General features: G+C 39.4%; 1 protein-coding gene across 1 annotated transcript in view; it reads left to right on the forward strand.

The window, feature by feature from the left end:
- Nucleotides 1–379: 379 nt before the first annotated feature.
- Nucleotides 380–19,081, forward strand: part of LOC130913247 (EGF-like repeat and discoidin I-like domain-containing protein 3) — a 223,279-nt gene continuing 204,577 nt past the window's right edge. The window contains exon 1 of the mRNA XM_057831709.1: nt 380–712. Coding sequence (XP_057687692.1) covers nt 649–712 — 64 coding nt within the window. The 5' untranslated portion in view covers nt 380–648. The remainder of the gene's footprint in view (nt 713–19,081) is intronic.

The following is a 19,081-nucleotide window of genomic DNA, read 5'->3' on the forward strand; positions in this document are numbered from 1 at the left end:
GTTGATTTTGGGGCTTTTTATGACATTTCTTGCTGATTTTCCGTCACCTCCTTTTCCTTTTGGGGTATTTACAGGTCATTTCCTGTTGATTTTTGATAACTGAGCAGGAAGTGACTCAAGAATGTCCCCACATAAATAGAAAGTGACTCAAAGTCAGCAGACGTAACCTGTAAATGCTCTTCAAATGGATTGGGCATCTAACACCATCAATGCTTATCGGGTTAAAAAAATACGAGTACAACACTAATTATTATTATTTGAAATGTCCTTAGTCAAGGTCCTTTCCATTGATCGTGCTACCCCCCCCCCCCCCCCCCCCATCACCTTTATTGCGGAGGGAACAACCGGAAGTGCACGCTTGCTAACTTGACGCTTGTCCTGGAGAGTTGCGCTCAAGCGCGCACCTCTGTCTCCACTCACTGCGGTAGTAACGGGTCAAGCAGGCGGGCAGGCACCGGGCAACCTCGCTCCACTTGTTCCGGCGCGTCTCTATACTCGCTTCAGGACCTATTCAAATAGGACATATTTATCCGCTCCAATAATCTCTTTGAGACTGACGAAGGGACAACTTTTGGTATATTTCGTCGTGATTTTTTCGCTCTTCTCCCATCTTTGACGAAGAAGCTCGTGCTTTCTCGTTGAGAGAGGATGGGACCGCTCCTCCTCTCCATCGCCCTGTGCGTGAGCGCCGCTGTCCCGCAGCATGTGATAGGTGAGTGGGAAAGCCTTCCATTTGACATCGCGACAAGAAACCACTCCATGTTGAAAATAAGCAGTTATTTCGAGCGTAAATTGTGATTGTGCTTGAATCTCGTGCGTAATTGGAATTGCCCTGACTTATGTCTATACACAATTTCCTCTCGTTATTTTCAAGTGAGTCGCCTACAAGTAAGCAAGGAATTTCCCCCCTAGATGGGTTATTTCTCTGCCATGGAGCTGTTGAAATGCACATTACAGGTCGAACGCTCTCTCAGGCTGAGATGGGTTTGGTGGTGGGACTGGATAACAAGCTGGACACATATAGACATGTTTTAATTCCCCTTAAAATTGGATTTAAAAAAGATTAGTGTTTTTTTTTTTTTTTTTTTTGTATTTGAGGTTGAGACCTTCTTTTTAACAAGAGGGCTTTTAGAACGACTTAAACTGAAACACGTACAATTGTGCTTATTTTGTATTGATGAAAGCCTACGTACATACACCAAAAGGTCATTATTGTGGTTCTATTCCGACAATTCGCCAGCAATTCCACTGTCATTGTTCTTGACATCCTGTGAACAATTTTCCATATTTTGCAAATTCCCTTTTTTTCCCCCTGGAAAAAACATTCTCCCCATCTTTTCAGGTCAAACTTTAAACTGTTATGATCATTTAAGACAGTGTTTTTCAACCATTTTCCAGCCTCGGCATATATTTTTATGGAAAGAAAATCCCAAGGCATCAGGAAAAACAAATTAAAAAAATTTCTGTATTCTATATTAAAAAATTAAAGTCGTGTTTTGAGTAGGAAACAAACACATTTTATAATAATATTTTTACTCGGTGTCACACCTGGGCTTCTATATTAGAGGAGCTATCACTGCATACCTGTTGAAAGTTAATCACACTATGTTAAGTTCTTTACATTCTAGCTTAAATATAGCGTTAAAAGATAGCTTTTATTTATTACCTTGCACCTGAGACTGAGGGTCCTTTGCTTCCTTTTGACCGCCATTCAATGAATATTGTCCAGTTCTGAGTTAACCTCTTTTAAAAAAAAAAAAAAAAAAAAAAAAAAAAAAAACTTTACCATCTCTGTCACCGTTATAGTTTCATTAGCTAGCGGCTAGCCCTAATGTAAGCCACTAATCCCTTACCTCTTTTGCATCACTATACAAAGTCATTAGTTACTTATTGACACCTACTGATCTGACTGAGTATTTGAATGATTACTGACCATTGGACATACAGACATCAAATTTTGCGCATTAGCGGATATATTTTACAAAAACATTTTTACATCAATTAGGTGAAAGTGGACCATTTTCCACAGCACACCGGACACTACGCCACGGCACTGTGGTTGAAAAACTGATTGAGAACAACATGAACTATATTTTCCACAACAAAATCGCAATTCAACATATAATTATTTATTTCTATGTCCGTTTTTCAGCATTTACATGTCATTTCAACAGAAATATCCTCCTCCAGTTATTGTTATACAATATTCACCTGCTTGCTTGAGCTGGAGATGAGCCCTCCTCCTCCATCTTTGCCCTCCAGTTGCGTGGTGACATCACGATGTAAGCGTTTCTAGAGTGTGTATTTATCAGTCAGTCCGGGCAAGCCTACCTGTGGGATTTGCTGTAGAAACACATAGTGCATAGCCCTCCGCGGAATTGGGTCATGACAGCTTTTCCGTCTGTGCACATTTAGAAACGTGCATGCCTCGGGAGTCGCGTGTGTCATGCAGACTCAGGTCCTGAAGCTTGCTTAAGCCTCTCAGTGTCAACTGTGTGGTCGACTCCAGGTGGAAACCTCTGGATACGTTACGATGCAATTTGCGATACAAGGCTCACGATAAAGATAATCTCACAATTATGGATACAATGATCAGGAAAACATTTTACAATACAACTAATAAATAGAAAAACAAGCTATTGTCATCCTTCTGCTGGGAATCTGAATGAGTTTATCACTAGTAGAGGAATAAACTTGCTGCCATCCCTATTATTTGAAACAGATTGGACGTCTTTCTATGAGTTAATGAGTTAATATTTCACGTCATTTCTTGTTGATTTTCGGTCACTTACTTTTGATTTTAGGGCATTTACGGCTCACTTCCTGTTGATTTTGGGGTATTTACAGGTCACTTCCTGTTAATTTTGGGTGTCCGTTAAGGAAGTGACTCAAATTTTTTTCCAAATGAATAGGAATTGACTCAAAATCAACAGGAATTAACCTGTAAATGCCCCTAAAATGAACAGAAAATGACCTGTGCATGCCCACAAAAGACTTGCTGTGAATGCTCTGGTTTCAGTACCATTGACGGCGCTAGAAAAGTCCAATCCAGTCAAAATGAATTGGATGTCTATCAGTGGAAACCAGTGAGCTAACGTAGATACTACTCCAGAGAATTAGACTTGGGTCACAGGGACTCTGACTCGAGTCGACTCTAGTCGCAAATCTGATGACTTGCAACTCGACTCGGATTTGAAGAAAAAAAATGCAGACTCGGACTTGACTCACTTGAGTTGCGAGGGTTCGAGACCTCGACTAGACTTATGAGCCTTATGAGGCAATAACTCGAGAATCGACTAGACTCGAGATACAATGACCTGACAAGCTGACGAAAAATTTCGTATCGTAGATTGGTTCCCACCAGCCAGTGATCCGCTTGGTCGCCTTGGCCGCTCTCGTAACGCCCTCATGGAACAACCTGTGGCTCGATTTGACTCGACTCGACAACCTTTTGACTTGACTTGACTCGTCTTAACAACATTGTGACTCGGCTCAACTCAATTTGACATCACCTCGTGACTCGCCTTGACTTGCCCACAACAGGTAAAACTCGGGACTTACTTGTGACTTGCATCATAGTGACATGTGCAATTGTCTGCACTATTCTAATGGAAGATTTTGGTAGCAACTTATTGTTTTTTTTGTTGTTTTTTTTTAATAGTGACACCTCTTTAAAACGATATATTGATTCTTGATAGGAATATATCAATAACCATTTGGGTTTAATTATTAGTGATGCACGATAATACATTTTTCAACTGATACGATAACCGATCATTTCCTCCTCATTCCAACCGATGACCGATAATGTCAAGCCGATAATTCTATTAAAGATTTATGTAGAATTTTAAAGTATGCACAAAAGAAAATATTACTGTGCAAAAATATCATTTATTGCTCTTTTTTTCAACATAAAATATGAACAAGTATTCAATTCCAACATCTAAATAATGACAGATTGCCTGACATTGTGTAATGGTAAACTTTTGGCAACAATTACTTACAGAGTAAATACCTAAGTTGCACAAAAATGCCTTTAAAAGTAAGCCATACCTAACATTAATACACTGCAAAACACACCTCCTTAAAACTAGTCAGTTTTAAATATAAATCTATATCAATCTATTATCTGTCAGCGCGTCAAGTGTATTTCTCTCAGATTTCTTGGAAGAAAAATAGCTAGCTGAAAATAATCTTAACAGCCTTATTTTAAGCAATACATTATTATACTTAATCCTAAAAAAACTTGGAAGAAGGAAAGATTTTAAATAATATTTGTGGCTACAGAATATTATTGTTATTTCATTACAACAGGAATGTGCATATAAAAATTGATAAGTGTTAATAAGTGCCAATAAGTTTTGATTATCTCCTGTGACTGTAATTGAGCAGACAAATAAGTTAAATTAAAAAGTGATTGCTAATATTATATACTTTGTTGCACACTGTGAAAATGATTAACTCAAAAGAGCGCGATGTCATGTACTCATTCTGCAGCGCTTTATTTACATTTGCGGCACAAACGACATTTGCTTTACAGCAGCTAAACTGATACACGGCAGTACTATTTGGACGGAGTTGGAGCTCGCATCCCAGTGCGTGTTGTTTTGTGCCTGAGTTTTGCTGAGCCGAAAATAAAGGCAGCGTTACAAAGTCATCTGACCGCTCGTCATTTTACACACTGAATGCATTATTGACTGGCTGACTTCGTTTTCTCCATGTTTAAGTTATCATCTAACCACTGTGCCGTCATGATAAGCTTGCTTACTGGACATCACTTTTCCAAATGTCCGTGGCGAAAATGTGATTGGCATGTTTTTCATGAAGAATGGTGGTCGTATAAACTGCATTATTTTTTTATCCAGGGCTTTTGCTCTCGGGTCTTTTCGGTAAAAATAAAATTGTGTCTCGTCTCGGCGGCGGCAGCTTACGTTCGTACCAGATAATCCGCCCGCACCGGCCGGTTCGCTGTGGCGTATTCGGGGCCTGGCTCTGCTCGCACACCGTGGGGGAATGCTCGAGAAACCGGGGTGTTCGCCGGAGGTTCCACCACAGCGAGGCGGCGGCGGCCTGCCAGACTGGCCAGAGCGGCAGGCTCCGTCGGAAGACGGCTACATGCCAACTATCGGTCTCCAGTCGTGCCGGTTTTTTGCTTTAGATACAAGTTTACTACCCGCCTTGGGCTGCATTCCCAAACAACCCGACTCTGTATCGTCACAAGCCTCGTAGTTTCACTTAGTTTGTGTTTACAATAGCTTTAGCATTCCCGCTAGCAGCAGCCTCGTATTCGTTCCAAAAATCTTTGTGATGCAGTTTTAAATGGATGCTGGGTTAGTGGTTTTGAATGAGGACGCTTTCTTTCCGCCTCTTGGAAGTTCTGAGTTACATGTTTCACGTATAGCGACAGCGTCATTTTTTTTTTGTAACAGCCGCCATAATATTCAACTACTTCTTGTCATGTAACGCCGCCTCCTCAACCCCTCCTCCCTCAGGGGCTTCAGAGAGAGGAGGGGTTGAGGAGGCGGCGTGCTGAAGTCTTCGGTTGCGCACATTTGGAGGCTAAATCAAGTATATAATTATCGGATTGCATTATCGGTTGAATTTTTTAATTATCTGGATTATCTGTGTGACGTCATAATTGCCATTATCGGTCGATAATTATCGATGACCGATATTATCGTGTATCTTTACTAATTATTGCCTTGTATCACCTTTTCGATATATTGTCACACCCCTAGTAATGAGCTCAGAGATGATGAGTTATCCCAATTAATCATTGATGTTTCATGTTTGAAGCCTCTTGGAAGTGTTCCACCAGAATGCTTTCTTCTCTTCTAGAATCCATCTACTGCATGGAACCTTGGGCTCATTAGCGATTCTCTCTGTTGACAACCTGCTCATGCTTTATTCTTTGCTCGAGGTGGCAAGTGTCCTCTGAGAGGCAGACGCTAGCAAACACCCTTTGGAGAATATCATAGAGTGTCTTTGTCCTCCAGAGCAAATTGATGTTGTGGAAGCATTCGCCTTCAGGTGAAACAGACTGCATTGTTTCGAAGGGAGCGTTGCAATACATCTCTTTCCCTTGCTTGGTTACTGGCGCTGAGTCGCACGCATTGTTTAGGATCCCGGCTGTCCAGCTGCACAAGGCGGCACATGATGGCACCCCTGAGCTCCCAGTCGGCGAGTGCAAAGATCCTTTGTGCTTATTTAAAAAGGCAGTTTTAATGAACATTATGCATCTTGTTTCCGGGTTATGTCCTTTCATAATGGCTGTGAAATCAGAATCTCTTAGGCAAATGACAGCCATCTGGAAAGGCAATGTTGTGGTTGTTTGTTATTGTTGAGTCATGACAAGTAGTCTACTGCTGGACACTGTACGGGGTGCTTAACTCATTGGTTGTTAGACATCCAATCCATTTTTGACTGGCAGCTATCAGTCACTGCTAACCTCTCGAACCTGAATGAACGTTACGTCATTAGCAGCCACTGTGTAAATAACAGATACATTGACACTGATAAAATAATAATTTTAAAAAATCTTGAGAAATGGGCTCGTTATGAGTTCATTTTAATGTCCATGCACTAACTTTGATAATTATGTTGCCCTGACCAACATGGCTGCCCTAAGGTCATTTTGGTAGCGGCGATGAAAGGTGTTTTAATGCTTCTACCATGAATTGAAATGAGTTTATCACTAGTGGACGCTCAATCCATTTGAAGTGGAAGAGTGGCATAATGACAGCCAATGAGTTACGCAGCGTCGAACCAAGCCATGATAGCAATGACTTTACATTCAAGTGAGTATGCAGTAATTTAGTATAAAAAAAAAAAAAGTTGTGGTACAGTGTTTGGTTTGGCTGACACGACACAGCCAGCAGAGTTGTTAATAACGGCTTTAGAGTATACGGCATTCTAACGGCATTGTGTTTTTTCAGTAGTAAGTAATCTAATTAATTACTTTTCCCATCTTTGCAACACCGTTACTGAGAATGTGAAGGGGCACGTTACTACAATTTGGCTGAATGAAGCGCGAGTTAACGATAGTTCTTTTTGACATAGTTATTGACATCCTTCCTTCAAACTTTTTCAAAACTGTTTTTCATTGCATAGCCCCAGACGTACTTCAGATTATAAATACTTCCCTCCAAACAGGAGAGTTTCCTCAGACTTTAAAAACTGCTGTAATAAAACCTCTCCTAAAAAAACCTAATCTGGATGCCTCAAACATTAGTAATTACAGGCCAATATCAAATCTGACATTCCTGGGGAAAATTATCGAAAGGGTTGTGTTTGAACAGATCCAGACTTTTATGATGCAAAACAATCTTTTTAACTCATTTCAGTCTGGATTTCGGCCACAACACAGCACCGAGACCGTGCTTATCAAAGTCCTAAATGATATTCGTCGGAATACCGATGCAGGCAAATAATCTGTTCTGCTACTATTGGATCTCATCGCCGCATTTGACACGGTTGATCACAACATACTACTCAGCAGATTGGAACAGTGGGTAGGGCTTACTGACACTATTCTTCAGTGGTTCACATCCTATTTACATGATAGGGATTTCTTTGTGTCAATCGGAAACTATCAGTCAGAACGAACCAAATTCACGTGTGGAGTCCCTCAAGGGTCAATTCTTGGACCACTCTTATTTAACATCTATATGCTTCCGTTTGCTCAGATAATGGAACAGTATGACATCTCCTATCACGCCTATGCAGATGACACACAACTGTACATTTCTGTGTCCCCACATGATTATAGTCCCTTAGTCTCCCTGAGTAAATGCATTCATCAAATCAATGAATGGATGTGCCAGAATTTTCTCCAGTTAAATGTGGAGAAGACAGAGGTGATCATTTTTGGGCCAAAAAAGGAAAGGTCAAAGATAAGCAGCCAACTTAGCACAATGTCACTTACAGCTACAAATCAAGTCAGAAACCTTGGCGTAATTATTGACTTAGACCTAAAATTTGATAGCCATCTAAAGTCCGTCACTAAATCTGCTTATTACCACCTAAAAAATATAACCAGAATTAAGGGGCTTCTGACTCAACAAGACATGGAAAAACTTATGCATGCATTCATTTTCAGCAGATTGGACTACTGCAACGGTATATTTACAGGTCTTGATAAAAAATCAGTCAGGAAGCTGCAGCTAGTACAGAATGCTGCAACCAGAGTCCTCACAAATACAAGGAAGCTGGACCACATTACACCGGTTTTGAAATCGCTACACTGGCTTCCAGTGAGTCAAAGGATAGACTATAAAATACTACTGCTCGTCTACAAAACACTTAATGGCCTTGGACCAAAATACATGCTTGACTTGTTAGATCCCTATGAGACATCTAGACCCCTAAGGTCGTCTGGAACGGGTCTTCTGCATGTTCCAAGAACAAGAACCAAGCAGGGTGAGGCAGCATTTAGTTATTATGCTCCTCACCTCTGGAACAAGTTACCCGAACGTCTGAAGTATGCTCAAACTGTTAGCTTCTTTAAATCAAGGCTAAAAACGCTTTTGTTTAGCACTGCATATCCATAACTGTCTATATATTTCAATCTACCTGCCTTCTATTCCTCTTGTGCTTATCTCCATTGCTGATTTCAATGATTATTAGTAGTAGTAGTTTTTGCTTTATTTTTATTTTTGTTTTATTTTTATTTATTTATTTTTATTCTGTGATTAAATGCGATCTTTTGTCTTGGTTTTTACGTTGTATTGATTTAAATGTGATTTTTATGGTTTTCATGTGATGTAAAGCACTTTGAAATGCCTTGTGTTGAATTGTGCTATATAAATAAATTTGCCTTGCCTTGCCTTCTTTTTGTCACAAACTAGCTGCCTTCTGCCAGGATAGAGCCGGTCAATAGGTGGGGTCGTGATGCCATTGAAAATGCGATGATGATTGGCTCGGTGGGCGGATCATGCCCTGCTTCACTGTGACTACAAGCTTTGGCAAACACACCAAGACCGTGATAATGGTGACGAGCCAGGCAATTTCAAAGTTGGTGTTTTCAAACTTGGATTATTTTCAATTTATAGTATTGTTACTTTACAGAGGCCTAACATACAGTTTCAGAGATTTGCACCGTTAATGGTCAGTTAAATGTTCTAACATACTGTAGATACTGTATTTATTCTTCAGTCACCCACATGCCGCTGATTGGACTCATGTGAAACTACAGAAGGTCCACGCCTGTTTTTACTTAAAGTCAATCGACCAAGTAGAAGGGGAGATAATAATAAGCATTAAAACGCTGCATGGACCATGTGTTTATGTCCATATTCCCATCATTTCTTGTCCTTTTTCAAAACCGAAAGCACCACGAAAGACTACATATCCCAGGAGCCATTGTGAGGTCAAGAAAGAGGGACGTATTGTGAACATTTTTAATGAATTGCCGAGCAAGGCGCCACCTAAGGAGAGGGAGGCGAGGTAGCGAGTGACGGCCTATTGGATTGAGCGAGCGACTTTGAAATGTGCGGAATGAATCGAAAACTGAATTTAGCACAAGTGAATGTATTATTTCATCAACTCGAGGAAGAGGATGGACCAAATCTGTCGTTGTGTTCTTTGAATGAGTTGGCGAGTTTGGAAGAGTGATAGGCTGACAGCGCAAACAGTGGTTGAGTGGGCTGTATGGCATAGCTCTGTGTCCTGCTGAAGGGGAAACAAGTGGCATGCCTGAAAAAATTGAACTGAACTAGTTTATTCTCAATAGTTTTGAAAATACTTTTTTTTTCAATGTTTGATTTTTGAGGTTTGCTGGAGGTCGAAATTTCTTTTGATGGCCAAAATAAAAAAACAACTGGTCACGAGCAGCCATCTTTAAACAACACTGCTGTTGACACCCCCAAAAAAGTTCTAAGAGTTTTTACTTTTTTAAACCACCAATCATTTTCATATTCATTCTTATAGTGTTTCTTCCTCTTTCTGACTGCATTTGTATAAGATTAGAGTGCAGCTATCAGCTTCTCCTCTGAAGCAAGGTCAAAGCTGAGAACATTACATAGCTGCTAGTAAAATTCCACTTTCTTGTGAGCCACTTCATGGGTTAACATGGGGGCCTGCCTATTTGCATTTAGAATAACAAAAAGTATATTCTTTGGAAGGTCGAGGCAGATCTTCTTGAAGGCACCTTGGGCATTCGAGGACATTTGTCTTTGGTAGCCAGCATTTTATTGTTCTTTTCTTAATAAATGTATCTCGCATATGTGATCATCGCTTTCTATTAGTTCCTGAATTGTGTCGTCATCTCCTGTTCATGAAGAGAATTACAGAAAAAAATCAACTTTTTTCTTCTTCGGTTGCCATCATGAAGAAAGAAAAAACTGATATCTTAAATAGAGACAGATGATAACATTCTTCTAAAGTGAATATTATAAAGTACAGGTGACTTTGAATAAGAATGGCTTGTGGCTGACCTCTACAGTGCCCTTCACTCTGCTTTTAAAATGTCGTGGTCTTCAATCAGTTGAGAGAGGTCACGCTACTGTCAAGATCCCCTGCCATGAAAATCAAAAGGAGTCAAAGTCACTTTTGGAAGGACAAGTCATACTTAATAGCTGATCCCGATTTATGAGTCAATCTTGATAACGTGCTCTCTTATCAATGATCAGTGGCCTCACTTTTGTTCGCATAACTTCATTCCCATTAGGGTTTGAAGGAGATTTTGTTTGTCTGCCTCCCTGACAAGTTAATGGATACAGTGCTATTTGTCTTTGTGCCGCCCGAGTCTCTGTTGTCCTGCCCACATTTCAAGCTTGACTGATTAGAAGGACAGGAGACGGACACTTATGGAGAATGCAAGGACAGATGCGGAGGAAGTGCTTATCAAAGAACTTAAATTGGTTCAAAGAGGAGCATGGGCGAAATAAAGTATTATTTGAAGTACTGAATGCAACAACATTCTGGGATTTTCAAAATGGGAAAAGTCGCTTTTATTTATAGCCCTTGTTTTGCAGTTTGCTGTCAAATTGAGGCGTGAAGTGTATTTTAGCTTATGATCCACAAAAAAGATTTTTTTTAGAATAGTGTGAATTTTTTTTTCAGTATCGGTGATAGGTTACTTCAGCTGAACTCAATGGCTGCCATTTGTTGATGGCATGACAGTCAAAATCTGCATTGTTGAGCAACTTGGTATTCCAAGGTGATACTGATAAGAAGTGACAAATTTCAACATTAAAATATCATAGGAAAATGTATGCATCTGTTGTTATGTAAGATCATTCCATTCATTACAGTGCAGGAACAATCACAGCCAAGGTTACTATTGTGTACTCAAAATATTCTAAAATTAATTCATTTGTTCCTAAACGTAGCACTGAAGAAATGTGCTTTCATCATAGCCATTTTTTATAAATGATTTTATTGGTAAAGTCTTGCTAATGTTCAAGGTTACATTCCACATGGGAAAACACCTTTAATGAGTTTACTGAAGTTGATCAATCTTTCAAATAATTTATGGTATGTATAATTACTTTTAATCTAAAGGGCACCGCATCTTCTTTAGAAACAATAGTTACAAATAAAGGTCGACCGATATATCGGCAGGTCGATATACGGTATATCAGGCCGATACATGAATTTTTTAAAGATCGGTCACTGTTGTGTTCACTGTTTAGGTGATTATCTTTCTTAAAAAGGTCGACTGATATATTGGCTGGCCGATTTATCAGGCCGATACATGGACTTTTTTCAAGATTGGCCATCAGCCAATATATAGTCGTTATCATAGGATAAGTGTTATGTTCACTGTTTGGGCGATCATATTTGTTAATTGTGATTTTGCACCACTTAAAGTGCATATGGCAGCAAAAAGCATGTTTATTTCATATTTCACGCGGTATTTTATGCTCCTGAATGAAATGGACCACTTGGATGTGTGTGGAAGCGATTCTTTTATTTATTAAAATTTTTGAATCCCGCACCATGAAAATGAGTGAGTTCTGGCTCCAGTCTCGGGTTGAGGACGAATGCGAATGTGACGTCACCTGGGTCAGCATCTCATAATGCAGCATTGCTTTATAGCATGAAGATAGACTGCAGATTCAGCTGATTTTGCGGATTAATTCGTTTATGTTTTGCATCACGCCAGCCAAATGTGCTGTCCGGTTTTGTTGCTGCACAAGGGTTTTTGAGTTTAAAAACGTTCCCGTTCACCCCGAGATTTGCCAAAACAAGTCCAACAACTGTGGGACCATTGGACTTATGAGGACGCGAGTAAACATCATGTTTTGTAAAATGGCATATACTGGGATCATGGCACACGTTTCAATACAGAGGTTGCTTGCATTATGTGGATGACAATGCTCCTTGTCCACCGAGCATGCCACTCGGCCAACGACCATCGGCTTGTCGCATACCCCCCTCGGTCCTCTCCGCGTGCGCTGCTGGGAGAACGCGATACTCAGCTCATGCTCATGTTCTTCATATCGTCCAGACTTCCAGCCCCCTCTGCCCTCTTTGTGTGCCCGGCAATAGACCACTATCCTCGGGTTGGGCTAGGGCAGCTACGCGCTCCTCCGAAGTTGCCCGGTTTGTCCGGTGGTCATTCTCCAGCTGCTTCCCCGGCAAACGAGCTCTCCTGCCTGCAGCAGGGGAACGACGAGTTGTAAATTGCTCGCTGCCGAGAGGGGTCGCCGATCGGTGAAGACAATCGACAACCCTACCGCCGTGTGAAATGATCGGGGTAGTTTTATCTGATTTTTAAAGGTGAGAATAAGACTTGGAAACGCTGCTCAGTTCGGGTTAGCATGTTAGCTAGCTGTCACTCCTCCTGGTTTGTTTACGCTCCCCAAAGCTGGGGCAGGGAAATGACAAAAGCCGGATTAACTCCGGTGGCATAAATTATTGTTTAGTAGGTGCAAGAAGTCGACAGTTTTGACCATTATGGAGTAATTTTGCCATGTTGTACTGAATAAATGCATTTTTATAATGTCATATTCCATTTAGCACAAAACTGTTATTTGTCATGACCATACCATTTATTTAGCAATTAGGGAAAAATACTTCTATGAAAAGAATATCTTGTAGAAATATTGGAGTAGAGAGATTGAAACAATGACATTTTGCCGCTCCCTTCGTCGCATTTTCCTCGTTCTGAATAATTCCCCCTCAATGGGCTGAATTCTAAATGAGATGAAATCGTGACCCTGCCGACGTCATCCTCCAGCCGGGGACGCTAGAGCGCTATAATGACAGGCAGGGGCTGAACGGCAGATTAAAAAACTAATTTCTCGTCATCTGCGCTTTGCCAAATTGTTGTATGTACAGTAGTCGAATCATCTCAAAGTATGATTCCAATTCACATTACTGGACTGTCTCAGAAAATTAGAATACACAATATTCTAATTTTTTGAGACAGTCCTGTGTATATATACAGGACTGTCTCAGGAAATTACAATACACAATATTCTAATTTCCTGACTGTCTCAGGAAATTAGAATATTGTGTATTCTAATTTTCTGAGACAGTCCAGTATAATGCTATTTAAGAATTTTTTTTATGCTGTCACAGACACTTTAAATTTAACTCCGAATATATACTGTACATTAATATAACAAGTGTTTCTTTTCATAATCAGTGTGCTTTAAAAAAAAAAAAAAAAGTATATCGGCTTTAGAAATTAGGAATCGGCGGAATTTTTTTTTTTTTTTAATTATTTATCGTTATTCGGCATCGGCCTTTGAAATGCCATATCGGACGACCTCTAGTTAGTTACAAAACAAGACGATTCACTGGTAGAGCACCACATAATCATTTCATTTACAAAAATATATTAGCCTTTCGAGACTCACGTTCATAGAAATCGGGAAACCCCAAACAATTGTTACTGCTTCACCACATTAAGTAATTAAATAATGTGTCAAGCTCCCCTTCTTTTGTGAAGTTCTTTATTTGAGTCTTTTTACTGTCGAAAATCAAATCTTAGGTGAATTGGTCAATATTTAGCGTTTATGCCGTCACTGGTACTGAATGCAGTGCAAGGTCATTCCTGTCAATTCAGTCACAGAGAGTAATTTTCTCATACTTGAAGTGTGGAGGATATTTCTGCACAGTGGAGATGAGAAAAAGCACTTAACATTCCTATGTATTTTATAACAGAGACAGGTGGACATACGCATTTTAAGAAGGCCAAACAAGTTTTTTTTTTATTATTAATTTGATGAATTTATCGACAATTTAAATCAATTTTTGCCGAGAAATATGTACATTTGAATCCGGTGATCGTCAAAAACTTCGCCGGGTGCTTTGCGAAATCACTGAATGGTCTTCCAATAGATGTCGGACGGTATAACAGACATGTAAATTAAAAAAAGAAAAAGCAAAGGCACATTTAATCAAGGTCAAATGACTGATGCGACATCATTTCTGTATTTCATATATTAAATGTGTCGTCACACTTTGGGTTTCAACTCAAAAATTGGTAGGCATCTATCACGGATGGGTGATTATTGGCATCCTTTTGTGAGCCAAGTACAATTTTCCAATTACAGCTGGTGCTTTGGGATTGCTCCGCACACGCCTATTATTTTGGCGCGGTGTCACAGTAGCATCAGACGTCTCCTATCACTGTCAGCCATGGGTGCCTCTACAGAAGATCAATAGCTACAGAATTACTTAGCAAAACGTGGAGTCTGTAAATCTGGGGACGGGCACTGGTGCTGTGATGCATTTTACCAGTTAATATTACTACAATATGTGGTTAGATTGATAATGTGTTTTCTTGATATTGACAGAAATTTATGGTGTGATTGTATATTTATTTGATTTTATTTATTTTTTGGACAAACGTACACTGCTTTTGTTGCTCCAGTATACTTTCACGGTGAATTATGAACAGAGGTTAGAGTAGCCAAAACTTTTACTCAAGTAAGAGTAGCGTTACTTCAACATAATATTAATTACAAGTAAAAGTAGCTATCCATAAAAAGCGCTCAAGTACAATTAAAGTATTCGCTGAGAAAAATCCTCAAGTAATGAGTAATATTTGTAACGTACAATGCTACAATGTCTAATATTTTTTCAAACAATGGTATATTTATTTTCTCAGCACAATGTCATCTATCTCTCTGTCTATGTCCGTCCCACCACTTTTGGTTACAGAGCTTTTAGTCACTGTGCCCCCCAGCTCTGGAACTCCCTACCCCCCGATCTTCGTAATATATCCACCCTCTCACTTTTCAAATCCAGACTCAAAAAACACCTGTTTAGTCTTTCTTAGCTCTGTTCTTTCTTTACCTCTTGATTTTTTAAAATCACTTTTATCTTGCTTTTAATCTAATTTTAGGATTGATTTGTTGTTATTGATGTTGAGATATTGTGTTTCTGTCTTTCTTGTGAAGCGTCTTTATGTAGCATGAAAAGCGCTCTAGAAATAAAATGTATTATTATTATCTGAACTGTTATTATTATACTATCACACGACCATATTAGCCCCCCCCCAAAAAAAACCAACAAAAAAATCATCTAATTCCAACTAGAAAATCTACAAAAACATCACCCATCCAAAGAGCATGACTGCCCTCAAGTGGGAAAAATATTCATTACAATGAATTAAAACGATCATATGTCTGGTTTTCTGTATTGAGTAATGTTGATGGCACCACTCTATATGAAAGTTTATTATTTACAACACTTTAAAGACGGCCCGTGATTGAACATGCTGGTGTTAACATCGAACTTCCAACTGCAAGCTTGTTCGTGGTCATGTGACTGTATTGTTACGTCTGATATGCATAATGGAGTCATGTGATTATTGTTGCGACATTTCATTGGTGAAATTGTTAGAGCCACTGTCTGCATCTTTAGCAAAAATTAAGTCAAAACTAATATGTAGAATATAGAGGAACAATGTTGCCCAAAGTAGCGGAGTAAAGCCCCTTTCACACATAACTGAACTCCGTTTAATTCCCAGGATTTAAACGGGTGGCCCTTATGTTTGAAAGCAATTTGCCAGGTCAACTGATACGGAGATTACGTGAACATTAACTAGGTCGTGTCCTAGTATAATGTCAGGGATTTCCCCGGAACGCGGCATGTGTGAAAGCAGCCTTTGAATTCCCGGGTCACTGCGCAAAGGCTGATGACGTAAACATCATGGCGGGCCGATCATTTCCTCTTTCTTTGCAGTAAGACGAAAAGCGGTAAACAAACACTTGCACTTATCAACATGGCAAACTGGAAATTGCAAAATTAAAACTGGAAACATAGCGAAATGAAATTGCTACTGGATTGTAGAGCCGAGGGAGAGACAGTCCATCGTCTATCTCGGGAAATGCATGGTTTATTTTGTTGCCGATGCCGACCAAAGATGACGTAATGTCCGGGTAATAAAATTGCGCCAGGCGCCCTCCCAGCACAGGGAGCGTCGAGTCGCAAACACGTGATAAATCAGAAGCCCCTTTCAGACATACAACCCTAGTTATTCCCCGGACATCTAAGAATGTCTGAAAGCCATGAGACGCGTAAATCCCGCGTCACCTTAAACGGCAATTTACCGGAATATAAATCTGAAAGGGGCGTAAGAGAAGCGTTTTTTTCTATTTTCGAATCTACTCAAGTAAAAGTAAAACGCATGGCATGGTAAAACTACTCTATAGAGTACATTTTTTCTCAAAAGGTTGCTCAAGTAAATGTAACGGAGTAAATGTAACTTGAGACACCCACCTCTGATTATATGAAACAATTTTCTTTTACTTATAATGCTCCACTTTTGTAGTTATTGCCAACAAGTGTCTTGTTGACAGTTCTAGAAACTGAATTACAACGGACAGGCCTGTTCAATGATTGGAAAAACACTCCATTATAGCACAGCATATTTCACCGAAAGGTTATTTTGTGTAATGGCACAAGGCATATGTCGTTCATTGCAGTTTGACGGACAATTTATTAAGGCAGAGTACTCTATGTCCAGCGCAGATGTTAGGAATTGGATGTTATAAAACATGTCAAGCTTTCCTCACTTCATCCTTGAAAAGTCAATTAAGTGAAGGACAACTGCTGAAATCCAAGCTTGAAATAAAACCAAGAAAGAATCATCATGTCTACTGAGTTATCACACTCCATTATCGCGTAAAGGCCAAGGATTCCAACAAGCTATGGGAATCGTTACATGTAGGTATAAAGGAGGTGAAGGGGCTAAAGGGACTATCACATGGTAACTGTCACGCTGTTAAATTAAACACACCCTCATGAAGTGCGGTAAGGGCAGCCTATAGCTCTCTCCAGCCACTAATTAAAAGGAAAAAGTTATCTTTTGTTGAAATCAATTTTCTATGTGTTTTATTTTTTCAAGTGGTCGACATCCGATGTATTTGAACTCTTATTTCAGATAAATATGGCATCAAGACATCAAAGTGGTGATACAGTATATCGTGATACTTTGTAGCTTGCTTAAATGAATGTCTTTTAAAAAGTTAATTCATCATTTTTTTTTTTAGTATTTACATAATAACTTGGTTCGAAGTTGCTCATGTGATGGTTTCAAGGCAGCATCAGCGAATGGAGATGAAAAAAATGAGAGTAAATATTGGTAATATTTGGTGCTCTTTATACCCATTTTGAATGGAAGTGTTGACATTTTTTAAACAGCAGCGCTTTAAAGGAATAATAACAGCTCGTATAAATGTACATGTGAAATATAGTTGCTCAATGAATCTAAATATGCATATGAAAATTTCGTAGAACTATGATTACAGAAAAAATAATGTTTCAACACAACAAAATGAAAAACGCGACTTCACATAAACACTGATCCACTTGAAAAGTAAAAAGTCGCCACCGTAAGAAAATAGCACGCTTTTTATAGTTTCTCCAGCTGTGCAATATGTCTCTTTCTCTTTGCTGTCTGAAACTCAGACGGAGCCCATTTCAATTCCTTAGTCCATTAGAGCTTATTTCTACAATAGCCGCACATATCACAGTGTAGATATGTGTTCCCATATATTTGTTCAATTCCCTTGATACATTCATTTCTATATTTTTGTCTTTCTGACTTTATTTGGGCAAAATAAGAGTGCAGCTCTCATCTGCTTTTCTGCAGCGAAGTCATAAACAGATAACACAACTACCTGGTAAAGTTCCACTTTCTCGTGAGCCACTTCATTGGTTAACATGGGGGCCTGCCTTTTCACATTTGGAATAACAAAATGTGTATGCGTTGAAAGGTCGTGGCAGATCATCTTAAAGTCACTTGAGGCACTCCAGGACTTTTGTCCTGGCCGGCCAGCTTTTCATTGTTCTTTTCTTAATAAAAAGATTTAACTTAAATTTATGGTGTTATATTTGTGCCACTGTTCTGAGCGAGCAATGGTCGATTATTAGCACAGAAAAATAGACTTCGAGCCCAGAAAAATATATTGAGCAAGGAATTAAAGATTTTGAGCACAGAAAATAATTTTGTGTAAAAAAAAAATCTACTGGTATTCTGTGCTCCATAACTGTGTATGCAGTTAGTTTTACCCGCTCAATCTCTTGACCCCTGTGCTCGCCAGTTTGTTTTCTCTGCGCGCTCAGTTTGGCACATACGTTACAAATGTGCCATGAAGTCAACCAATCAGAAAGCTGGCAAAAGGACACCATCTGGCTGTTTGCCCTCCAAATAGATCACTTGTTACATTCGCCTAGAAAGAACAAAGGAGACAGGCTTGGACGGGAGAAGGATGACTTCTTTGGAAACAAGTTCACACAACTTACGACAGTATTTATCATTATGATTATTGGTTTATATTATTGTCTCATGTTATACAACCTGTTGTTCTATTGCGTTGTTTCCAAAGAAGTCATCCTTTTCCCGAACCTGTGAAAAGAGAAAATCAACTTTTTTCTATTTCAGTAGCCATGCGTGAATGGCAGGCGGGACAATTTCAAATATAGGTTGTCACTCGGATGTCGATGTACCAGACTTTACGACGCGTGTCTAATTTGCAGTTTTTTTCCAGTCATTTTTTGTTTTTCCAGTTGCGTAACAGTGTCTTGCCGGCCACCTCTCAGCATTGACGGTAAGTACAGTATATTATTTGTCATTTAATTTTGTTATTTATTAGTTTTAATTCATCTAAATGGTTGA

This window comes from Corythoichthys intestinalis, chromosome 3, assembly GCF_030265065.1.
Source record: "Corythoichthys intestinalis isolate RoL2023-P3 chromosome 3, ASM3026506v1, whole genome shotgun sequence".
NCBI classification, from domain to species: Eukaryota; Metazoa; Chordata; class Actinopteri; order Syngnathiformes; family Syngnathidae; genus Corythoichthys; species Corythoichthys intestinalis.